Source organism: Pelecanus crispus, chromosome 12 (assembly GCF_030463565.1).
Source record: "Pelecanus crispus isolate bPelCri1 chromosome 12, bPelCri1.pri, whole genome shotgun sequence".
In the NCBI taxonomy this organism is placed as follows: Eukaryota; Metazoa; Chordata; class Aves; order Pelecaniformes; family Pelecanidae; genus Pelecanus; species Pelecanus crispus.
The window spans coordinates 11,612,130-11,624,705 of NC_134654.1; the positions used below are offsets into that span (position 1 = coordinate 11,612,130).

Genomic DNA, 12,576 nt, shown 5'->3' on the forward strand with positions numbered 1-12,576 from the left:
ATTTTTTTATTGATTACTGAAAAAAGGTAGTCGAGCTTAATAGCAAAGCTGAAATGGGTCTTAAAGAAGTGCTATTCCTGTAGCATGATAAAAATTAATCCTATGAACAAGAATAAAACTCAACATACACAAAAACATCAACACCAAACTCATTGTGAAAGTTGGCAGGACCCACAGTTCCTGGGAGATGAGAAACTTTCCTGGCTCAGGAGTAAGTTCAGTGGTCGTCCACAGCCCTTCAGAATTTGCGCAGCATGGAAGGAGATGTTCACATTGAATGGAGTTGACTTGAATTGCTGGATAATAGGAGGTCCAAAGCATTAACAAGCTAGCGATGGAAGTAAGAGTGGAAAGGTGCGGGTGTTTAGGTATTTATAAATTTACATAATTTAAGGCAATGAGGGTATGATGTGCTGCGACCTCCTGTATAGCACAGGCCATATGATCTTCACTAATTAATTGTACTGCCTTGAATACAATAACTCTAACTGAACAAGGGCATGAAATTTAGGCAAGATTTTTCATTTTTCATTAATTTTTTTTCAGTTAGGGAAAATCTGCCCTGTATTTAAGTGAATAATAAGAAATTATTCCCCATTTTTAAAATAGGCACCAGTCTAAATTTATCTGTTTTTTACCCATTGCATCTTGTTATTCACTTGGTTTTTAGATTGAAGATAAAGCCTACAGAGGTTTTTGTGGAGAGAGTGTGTTTGAAATCTCAGAGCCTTCCTATTACTAAATTTTCAAAAGACATGAGAATCGAACTTCCAATGGTTTGGCATCCACAGTCTATAAAATAGAGGGAGCCTCTACCTCTCTAAAAAGTCCCCTGTGAAATTCCAGGGCTCTGTATTCATAGAGAGCGTCTCTGGAGAAAGCAATGAATTTCCATGCTCTACCTAATCTGTCTCAAAACTGTACAGCACAGGCTGAGCAGTTTAAAATTCCTTTATGCACACTGTACAAGGTGCAGGTGGTTTGCTGGGATCATGCAGACAGAAATCCAGTGTGGATTTTTGCCTGTTGGATAGTGGTGATCACAAAGATCAGAGACATGAAGCTTCTGCTCCTTCTAGGCCTCCCATGGCTCCCCATATTCCCAGACAGACTTGTTCTGCAAGATGCATCTCCTCCTATTTCAGTATCTCTCTTCTTTCTTGACAAAAGGTTTAATGGGAAGTCCTATGTTTTACATTCAGGATGTCTCCTGGCCCTTCCATGGGGTTCCCCTTTGGAAGAGATAATTTCTAACAGTATGAAGCCTCAGTACCATTGCAGCTGAAAAAGGAACATACGGGCAGTCTTAGTGGCACTCAGTGCTGTGTCAGCTACAGCCCTGCTTAAACACAGTTGCTGCTGGCAAAACTTGCATTTTCCAAGACTTGCCTGGACAAGGATAATTTTTCTGAATGCTGTGCTAAAAGCCAGCTATTCAAAGCAATACCTTGCCTTGGCTGTGCCAGGTAATTTGCCACTGCTGATAACAGTCATGGAGTCTGTGATATCATTTATGATACAGGAGTTTTTATCACCTTACTCTGGTGGTAGGTTAATGCAGCAGTGAAAAAAACCCAAACATCTTACATCCCTGCCAGGAGTGCATTGGTAGTAAACAGTGAATATTTATACATGAAAATGGCTCCTAAAACAGAGATTTGGGTCTTATCTGAAGCTCCCATCTTTCTGCAGTAAGTATAACCATATAGTTGAGCACTGTGAGTCCCAGGTTTTTTACACTACAATGCTGTAGTAGTACAATGTCGGAGTAATAGATTTTTCTCAAAAGAGAGGAGGCACAGCCAGGTTTAAGAGTGATTACAAGAGGTCCTCAGGAAGAGAGAGCTGGAGGAGCCCAGCCTAGAGATTCAATTAGAAGTAACCTGTGCGGGCTGTTTGGACACTCCAAGGTACCACTTCTGCCACTGTTTGTTAGTGAAGGGGGAAGCCCCGGCAGCCAGTGTTCCAGTGTTCCATTGGGCAGCGTCCCCCCTAACTATGAATATTCTTACTTTTTCCCAGCCACTCCATGAATAACAAATGGTTGAGTCCAGCTGATAAATCAGGCATATACAATTATGCTTACCTCTAAATAGAGAAATGCAACTCCTGTTTTAAATTCAATTATTATAATTGCAGCGTTCTAAAAAAAATATAATGCATTCATTTCCTAGTAAGAGATTACAGATTACAAATTACAGCATCACATATGTCAAAACAGGAAGTTTGAGGCAAGCAGGCCAAAGTGTGCCATTGTCTTTACAATTTATATTCACTTGCTGTGGATTTAGAATAATCCTTCTCTTCCCTCAGGTCTAGCACAGACAATTTATAAATTGTACAAAAATTATAAAGGCAGCAATTAATAATAATAATAATATATAACAACTGTGCGAGTGATGAATTATAAAACAGAGAATGGAAAAGGGAATGAAACCACAGCATAGAAGCCAGATTACAGGGCTGAGTACACAGTCTGAGTTATTTTTCTGGCATTATGACAATGAGGAACATTTATGGGAGTTTGCAAACAGTTTACAACACAAATCATTTTGTTTCAGGTTATATTTATAGGGCTTAGTTAAGAGTTTTTTAGTATCCATTAAAATCCAATGTTCAGAGGTTTATAGCTCAGCTGTTAAGGTCTTATCCCTAAGGATCAATTGTTTTGGGTTGTTTGGGAATTATTATTATTACTTATATGATTCCGTTTAAATGCCTCAGCCTAATATAAAGATACAGAGCTCAAAAGCTAAGGAGTTTTTGTTGTTTGGGAGAGAAGAGGTGGCTTTTTATTCTTTATTTTTTGTTTCAGATATTATTTCTACAACTATTTTATCTTACAAATCAATTCAATCTCTCTTCATGTGTGTTTCAGTAGCCATTTTCTGCTCAGAGTTGCTGCAGCCTGTAGAAGAGAACAACCCCTGTGCAATGTTATCGATATTGTATTGCTGCTTCTTTGTGTGCATTTCTGTAATTTAGAATAAAAATAATTTTCAGTTGAAATGATATAATTTGCTATAGGTCATGCCATTTAGTTGGTGGAAGATGAGATCTAGATTGAAAATAGGCATGATGTGTCTAGGACCTGATTCCAAGTCTTAATGCTCTTTTCTTCTTCATTTCTTCCATTTACTAAGACCATAGTTCTCTAAGAAAAATGCCCTATTATCCTGCACCTGTTATAAACACATATAGTGAAAAGTAAACAAATCCTAAGGAGCATACCATTTAATAGCCCAAATAGATGAAAAGTAGAGGGTTGGCAGAAGAAGAGGTTAAGTGACTTGCCTGAGGTGATACTGATAGCCAGTGACAGAGGTGGATATTCTGAGTCCTAGCCCAAAGCTATCTCTCCTCCATCATGTTGCTTTACAACCTACAATGAAGTATTTTTGGTGAAAGGTGAGTCAGATCCAGAGAGCATTACTGCATCACTACAAGTTAGGTAGATATGGAGGGTTAAGAACCTGGACACATAGGGAAAATGTGTCCAATAAGATAAGTGAGAGTTGCATTTCATAAACATGGGAGCATTTGAACCAAATGAACTGTGTATCTTCAGAAAGAATATTTTAAATTCTTAGAATGCACCTATCTGTGGAATTAATACAATGGCTGCTCTTATTTAAATCCTTTTCCATTGTATCAAGCTTCCTTTGTGGCAGTATTTCCTAGCTGTTTCTTGTTTAATTCTAAATATTCATTACATTAATTCTATTTAAGTCCTATGCTGTTATCTGAGACAAAATGTCAACATTTTTATGACAAACTACTGTATCCATTGCATACAGTGGAGTCCCTAAGGAATCTGTTTGTTGTGGCTGACTATCAGTGTCTGATTGAAAACCTGATTGACACCAATAAAAGCTTGGTAGTTCTCATTTCCCCATTTAAAATGATCCAAACAGCTCAATAGCCATCCAAGATCTAGAGAGTGTTTTTAGCCTCAGCCTTTAGAGTGTTTTCATCATCTCAATTATTGTGCTTTTTTAACTTCTAATTTTGGAATATCAGAACTTTTTCACCAGGTCAATGGAACATTCAGTTACTCTCTTTTTGCTCGCTCTTCTCGTGTTGCAATCACACAGGACCCCAGGTTCCTTTTGGGCCCTGGAGAAGCGTCTTTTCATCCTCTTTGTTTCCTGCCCCAACCCCTTTTGTGGTTTATTCTTTTTACTTTTTACTTGTCTGTATGAAGTCTAAGCTCTGGACCTTCCAAGATGTGTAATACTCAGTTACATGCAGAAGAAAACAAGTTGTTGCCTTGAACTTATTGATTGTGTTTTCAAAGTTAACTCAACCTTCACTTAGTTTTTTGTCTTGTAATTTCTATTTCTGGCAGCGATGAAGAAAGAGAAAGAAACTCTCAGACCCCAGACTGCAAATGTAAAGCTGACAGTAAAAAAACATTTAAGTGGAGTTCTCTGTGAGATCCTGAGGTCAAAATTTGGCCATCTGGCATTTGGGAATAGACATGTGTGAAGGCACGCCAGGCACCTGCTGAAGGCAGATCTGCAATAGCAAAGTCTTCAAAGGTTTACTTGCTGCTTCTCAGCCATTGCATGGTTTTCATTTGTAGCTTCTCTTATCGAGCACAATTTCTAAATGAGGATGGTTGCTTCACTTTAAGGACGTACAAATGACTTGCCCTCACCTGTCAAGCATGATCCTTGTATTTTACCAGGCCCATTATGAACGCAATCTTTCTGTCGAAAATTTGCATACCTCCTTTCTTGAAAAGTAATGACAGCAATTTCTTTCCCTCCGCTCACTTTCTGAGTGTCTCATTTAACAGCACCTGTGAAACCGACAGGCGCAGAGATGAGAAGTGAAAGAGAGCAGTTGATTAAATCATCATCAAGTCGGGCCTCAGAAAGTCAATTCTGCTTCCCGTCTGCAATGATATCCTTTTATCTTAAAGTAATGAGCTATGGCACTTTTGCATCGGGTAATGCGATAAGTTCTATTAGCATGTTCCATTTGCTTCACAAGCAAGGGCAAGTCATTTCAGCAAGCTCATATCACTGCAATCAAAGCAATTGGCTTCACAGGCAGAGAAGAAAGAGGAAAGGCTGAGGGTGATTTTTATGGATCACAACACAGTGGAAAAAATAGATTCTTGTATTATTTTAACCCGTAACATGCTTTGCTTCTTGTCCATCAGGATATTTAGATTTCATTAGCCTGTAAGTACCTGGAAGACTCAAATTCCAAACTGAACTCTGGAGCTAAGACCAGGAGTTCAGAAAAATAGGAATTTTTTTCTTATACAGATACACTGGCTAATGCACTATTAGGCACTGACTTCATTAAACACTGATTAGGTTAAGTCTTTGCTATTGACTTAGGCCACCAGTATAGATGTACATTTTTATTATTATTTACTATTATTTATTTTTTGAACCCTGACAAAGTACTCATCAGTTGAGAGGATGCTAAAAATGACATTACACACTGGAAATTGTCATCATCCGTTGAGAGGATGCTAAAAATAACATTACATGCTCCAAATTGTCTACAGCCAGAAAAGCAGGTAAGGAGGCAGCAAATGTACATTCAGGGTCCCAGAGGCAAACGCACGTAGTCATTTTTTCATATAGAGTATTGAGGAACTGAGACAGGGAGTTCATCCTTCTATTGCAAAAGAGCATGACTTCCCAAAATTAAGATTCGGTTGTGTATGTGGCCAACAGCTGCTAGGTGGCCAGTTAGTCTAGTGGAATTTGGATGCCTGGCTTGCAGCAGGCACTTTCTGAAGATGCTGAGCTGAGTAACTCATGGCATCGTTAGCTTTCTAATGGTACATCTGGAAAGCCCATTTAATCTTCCGCTGACATTGGTGGGAGCATCGTCCTGTTATTCGGGGATGGCTGGATTGGGCCTTAAGCACTTGTGGGATCATTGAGCAATGACACCATAAGGAAGCCATCGGGAGTGATAACTGGGAGAAAGAAGTTGCACTTTTCCAAGAACTGCAGTAACTTACCAGTGTCAGCTCAGTTTCCAGGGAGCAAAGGAAAATGTGTTTCTTACAGGGCTGGTTTCTCTTCATCCTTCTCTGGGGCTGTGCCTGGAGGTGCCTGAGGATGTCGGTGGCATGTTTCCCATGGGTGAAACTGAGCCCTGGGCAGACAGCCAGGACAGAGGGCTGCAGCTCTGTCCCTGGCAGCGCACAGGCAGGCTTTGCGCTCCTGCAGGCCCCACTGCCTCCCCAGCCTTGCACAGGAATCCTCCCAGTCTCTTCCATTCAAACACAGCTACTAACCTTCCCCTTCAAGTGATATCCCTGGGAATACAAGGATTGACACAACAGAATAAAACCTCAAAACAGGACTCCTGTTTAGCTGTCTTCCTGGAGTGAAATCCCCCTTTGCTTTACAAATAAGCTCACTGTGGTCTACCAGGATTATGTATACCACCCACCAGTTGCCAAGGATGTATATACGTGGCCTATGGAAATATAAGGTGGATCATCTTCATCATGGATAGTAATGTAATCTGGTGTTTTCATTTTAATACTCAAAATATAATTATCGTCTTTCTTATCAAACCATTGTTTTGTTGATGATAGATCTAGAAGGAGCCATTTATTGTGTCATTTTGCTATATAAAACAATCATAAAAGTCCTGGGAGTAAGGAATTAAAAAGAGTTATAGATGGAAGTGGTTCTAAGTTCTGAATATTTTTCCTGTAAGGGACCAAGATAACTTTAAATGCCCAAGACTGATATATTTCATCTGAAGTGAAGCAGTTTGGATAAAATGGAATTCAGATTAGAGGTCAACATTGCAATCTTTTGTCCAGACTAAGGTAATTTGTGTAAAATGGGACTTTCTGTGAATAATCCGTAATTTTAGCTTTTGAGAAAGCAGACCTTAAACTTCTCAGACCATCTCTGTTTCAGAGTCATTCCTTACAGTGAATCACTGTGGATAATGGTGAAGAATCGCTAAGCAGACTGTGATGTTAACCAATTTGCAAGATGCTATATATATCAGATTCCTTGGCAAGGAGCTCCATGCTGAATGCCACTCGCAGGCAAAGTAAGAGATAGAAAAGAAAAAAGTTAAATGCTTGCTCTTAGTTTCTTTGTGACTCTGCCCGTCTCCATTTCATCAATTAGAAAATTGCCCATTTATTCCCTGTCTGTGTCTTCTTTCATCTAGGAGATTTTTTTTTTCTCCTTTTTTCTTAGAAGCAAAGGTCTAATTGTATAGCTAAAATATCATCTTCGCCCTTTCCAGGGCTGTCAGTTTGTCATTGGTGGATAGATGGACAAGAGTATTGTAAATGTCAGTGTGAACATGGCTGAGGTCTGGGTTTTCCCTCATTTTCTTCAGATTTCTTTTCAGCAGACAGATGAGTAGAATCACTTTGTTCAGCTCTGGCGTTTCAGCAGCACTGACTCCTTTGGTGGCAATGATAAATGGATCCAAGATACGAAATAGCTGTTCCAGCAAAGTCCATTGAGCAGAATAGAGAACAATGCCCTCCTCAATGTCATTGTACGTGATATATTCAATGACTGCCACTTTTTGCACAAGAATGTGTTCAATCAGCAAGGTACATAGAAATCCATAGTGTTGCTTCAGCCCTCAATGAGCTGGTGAGGTGGCACAGACCTTTACTCAGCTTGATTTGGACCAGACTCTCTCAAGCTATTAAAATGGGCTCAAATTGTAGCTGTAACCTCATAGGGTGTCTGATTTTTGAAATGTGGCATTGGGATCAGTCTCATTCTGCAGGTGCTGTGGGAGACGTGCTGTGCATTTTAATTTGCACTCCCTCCAGCTGGGGCAGGGGATTTGGGAGGTACAACTAATCTTTAGCCCAATCCTCAGTTTTCTTTTTCTTCTACAAAACGCAGCAGCAATTAAGCCTCAAATGGCAATCGAAAAGTTCTTTTTCCACTTCCCACTGCAGTTATATGTGTGCGTGCTCCATCACAGGGAATGCATCTTATGCTTTCACAACCCAGACTGATAGCAGTAATTTAGAAAGTTTAAGCTGGGGCAGAAAGAAGAGCTTTCTTTTTTGTTGGTACAAAGACCTTATGAATTTGTATGTTCCCTCATCACCTTGGGTTGATTTTAGGAACAACTATTTGAATTTTGACTGCGGCACACACATGAAAATGCAAGTTTGTGGGTTACTGATTCTGATTAGCGCTTCTTGAACATGAAGTTGCAGAAACGCTGCACAATGAATCTTGAACACTTGGCACACGTGTGTCAAGTGACATGGTGGCTGGTAGCCTGCACACTTTAGTTATTAAAGGTGTTTGAACAGTTTAAATGATAACTATGGCCACTTTGAGCAAGTCATTGTCAGTCTGGTCTCCTTGCCCCTGGTTATATAGAAATTAGGAGCAACCTTAATGTTTCCATATGTCCTCTAAGAATTTTATCTGTGGAGCTAGTTTTGAGTGAGCTTTATATGTCCCTTGCTTTGGATTTGGTTTGTAGTGCTGTAGGTCCTTTGGGAAAACTGTTGAAGTCCCTTCTGCCTAGTACAAGACTTTCGAAAGTGTAAAATAGCCATTTCAAAGGCTCTTTCCTCTGAGAGGCCTGTCAGACTGTAGTTTGAAAAGATATCTCAGCATTTTGTGCCATGCTTATTTGAAAATTTGGCCATACGTGGGAGCTGAGCAATTTTGCTAATCTGGCTTTCATTTCAGGGCCTAAATGAGAGCTAAGGGCTTGTTGGCTGGGTGGGGTTTTGATAATGTAGGCCAGCTTTTGGAAACTTGGCTCTGGAGTCTTCTCAAGCCTGGCCTCAGGTGACTGCGATCAGTCATGACTTGTGTTCAGAGTGGAGATAGTAAGTGCCTCGAGCCTGAGAATCAGAGGAAGAAGCCTCTGTTTCTTCAGGTGTAAAATGGGTCTGCAGCCTCCTTTCCTGATTTGTCACATTATCACTCACAGCTTCCAGTGAAGCTGGTGGCAGTTATCCAAAAATCAGGTCATGCTATCTCTGAATGATATTTTGGATTCCCAGTTATCTACAGAGTATTCCATTGTAGCATGTGCACAGAGCCATGGTTTCCTGACACAAGACATGGGAGAACACTGAAAAATGGTCTTTTTGTAATAGGCACAAAATACTGAAACTCAGACCAAAGCAGAAGGCCTGTACAAAGCATTTGCATCACTTCAGTTCCAAAACAGTCTGGTGCTTTGGGAACCACAGAGCACTTCAGTAATTTCACTTTTTTCTATGGCCCTGGGAGGTAAAGAAATGCTAGAGGAATTGAGGAACTGAGCAAGCAGTGCAGACTCAAGTCTTCAAATTGACCAGTAATTCTGGATAATCAACTTCACAGTTGTCGGCTTTGGTTTCCAAGACCTGTTCTCCAGAAGTGGTTAGCAGTAAGCCTGCAGAAGATGGAAACACCTCGTGCTTTAGCACCTTTGAGAAGAAAATGTATCCAAAAATGTAAATGAGCACATCAGAACAAGGGCCACTGGGGAATGTGTGTGCAAGTGCAATGCCCGGAGTGCCTAAACAGCAAAATAGACTCAAGCATGGCAAGAGCATACAGTTACTCCAATTCAGTTTCCAGCCTGAGCAGCAAACCTCTTCCCCTCTTCTGCAAGCCTTTTTGGAGTTGCCCCTGCACATAAATTGTCTGATTCTTTCCATGAACCAAAGGAAATCTACATATTTAATCCTCAGGGAAAATTCAGTTTAACGTGGCATGCGCAAAATATGCACATGTAGTGTGTATGCCTGCACACAAACACGCATGTATACATAGTGAATGTAAATATCACCCCAAGGCAAAGCCCTTTCCTCCTGTCCCTCCTTTTTTTCTTTCATACAGCTTGTCCCTAAAATTCTGCTGTTGGAACAGGACAGCACTGCTGGACAGTGGGTCTCCTTCCCTCGCACCCCACCAACAAAACCTCTTTATGAGTGAAATAAATGCCTTGTATGTGCAGGACTCCTGGCATTTTACAAAGTGTATCTGGAGCCAGGCTAGGCAAACGTTAGGAGCTGTTTGCTGAGTGCATTTATTGCCTTTGCATAATTTATGAGCTGGAGGGGTTTGACCATCATTCGTCTCTGCCAGAGGCTGGCACTGAGGGCTCTGGAGGATGGAGCTGTAAATTGGATGGTGCGCTCCTGCTGAGCTCACAGCAAAGTCCTCGGGTCAGTATGGGAATTTAATACCAGGAATGGAACTGTTTTCTCAGAGTGCCATGTGGGCCTCCGTGCAGCAGAGGCTTTTTTGGCAGCCACAGTGACTGGCCAAATCGCGAAGCTGTCAGTCACTGGGCATGTTGTGAAGGGAGCCTGAGCATTTTTAATCGGCTTGGCATCCGTGCTGCTTCCATAATGGACACCAGTAGGTCTCAGTCCTTCGCCATATGCTTAACTCTGGAGACAAGGTGCTTCTGGGTATAGCAGTAATTATTTGATGCAGAATTAAGCAGACCTTGAAATTAGAACTGGACTGTCAGAAAGCAGGAGGCTTAACACTTTGATGGAAATAACTTCCCACCAACATCGCTCTGTGCACTTTCTCTGCAGATTCACTCGGATGTGGGTAACTGTTTTACTGGCAAATTCAGATGTCACTGCTGGCAAGTACTCTTCTCCCCAAGTACCTCCACACTGCAGAAAACACAAAACACTGAGCTTTTTCCAGGCTTATGAGTCAGGAAAAACTTAATCCACAGCAGAGGAGAGATTCCTTAAACCAGACAAAAAATGAAAGGAGATTGTAGTTTTATCTAATTTTTGCTTCATTTTAAATTATTTGAAAGATACCTAGAAATAGTTCTTAGCTTTAATTTGTTAGTATGTAGCTCATTGGTGTGGGGTAGGCACCTTTTCACCCCCTGTACTGATGAAGATGAGGAAAAAGCCAGTGAAACAGAAAAGTTATAATTAAAGGACACACAGAAGATGACTTGATTTATGCAAATCAAATACATACATTTGTGGGTGTATTTGGCTATGTCTATTCACATTCCACTGTATAGTTAACCTTTGGAATTCACAAAGTATAACTAATTTCAATATAACTAATTTTCAGTTTGGTTGTCTTGTGAAAATACTCAAGGACACATTGAACAGGATACAAATGCATAAAGGGCTTAACTGACTGCTGTAATGATGTAACACAAGCAGCTAGTCCTTGATTTAGGAAAGCCTGGTTCTCCTGTTTGGTGATATTATGCTTTCCTTCAAAACATCTGCCATTAGATCTACAGAGGTATGAGTTCATCCTTGAGTGATACAGACAATTCAGCCCTCTAGAATCTAAAACGAGTTTAAAAAAAACCCCAAAAACAAAAGGAGGTGTTTTCCTAATTCATCTGCTGTGAAGGTAGCCAAGTGTGACAACTCCATAGTTACCCAGAATTAGCTGGATGAATCAAATCCCTGTCTAAGAAAGAAGCAGCTAGGTGCGAGTCAGTTGCATGGTCCTTACAGTTCTATTTCCAGGACAGCTTTTGTACTTCTAGCAAATGTAAATGTGGTTTGGGTTTCTGATGATTATCAGTACTGAAGCTTGATTCATCTAGTCCTGTTGTATTTCTACAATAGTAAAAGTTATTAAAAAATTGAGCAAGACCCACTAGTGTTACTGTTCACCATTTTATAGTATTATAAGTGTTTACTATGATACCTGGGCTCCTCTTGAATTGTAGAGAACCTCAATAAATCAATTAATTTGATGTTCTTGCTTCTGCTGTGAGCACTGAATTCTTCAGTTCACCAGCGGTAAGCAAAGACATAAGTTGAACTCTCCAAGTGGTCCTGGAGTAAAATGGTAGCCTTGTAGATGTTCTTTTCTGAGAGAGGCAAACCTAAGCCATTTCCATACCCTCCTACCTGAGAAGCCTTTGAAGCCAATTTATTGGCAGGCAGTATGAGAAATACTGTCCATCAAAAGAAAACAAAGCAGCCCTCTAATAGTGTTTTTCTTCTTCCTTGATCCAGTTTTGGAGTCTAAATGTGCTCATGCACCATCAGCTCCTGTCCATGTGAATTCAACTAACAGAGGGCATTGCAAATGGCTTTTGTTGTTTTCAGTGCAATGTTTTCATAATTCAAACATACAAATGCATCATCTTCAACAATGGGGGTGGGGAGGAATTCGTTCCTGTACAGTAACTGAGCTTTTTCCTAAACGTACCAGATTTGATGCCACAGGGTTTATGAGTGTTTCAGCCATCTTGTTCATAGAAATCTTTCTCTTTCTTTTTTTGCTGTAGCAAGTTTCTCTTACCTGTTCTTTTTTTCCTTTTTGTGTTTCAGTGTGATAGCGACAGTGATCAAGAAGAAAAGGTAAGAAAGGGAATCGGTATGGGAGCAAAAAATAATTTGTTGGATTCACTTATTCCTATTATTCTGTTATTTATTCACAGTTTCTTTTTTGATTGATCTAAAGAATCTCTATACAAAGAAAAGACCTTGTTGAATTTAATTTTGGAATAGACCTCCAAGAAAAGAGAATTCTAATGAATATTTTGGAGGCTACACAATTCATCATCAAGCATATTGATGCCACGGTTTGTGTGGGTTGTTTATGAACAACAGTCTCAATACCAGCCCTT

The 12,576-nt window shown here is 40.2% G+C and overlaps 1 protein-coding gene across 2 annotated transcripts in view; it reads left to right on the forward strand.

The window, feature by feature from the left end:
* AUTS2 (activator of transcription and developmental regulator AUTS2) overlaps positions 1-12,576 on the forward strand; it is an 803,913-nt gene that overhangs the window by 545,839 nt on the left and 245,498 nt on the right. For both annotated transcript variants that reach the window (XM_075719936.1, XM_075719937.1), the window contains exon 5: positions 12,278-12,307. In XM_075719936.1, the coding sequence (XP_075576051.1) occupies positions 12,278-12,307 (30 nt within the window). The remainder of the gene's footprint in view (positions 1-12,277; positions 12,308-12,576) is intronic.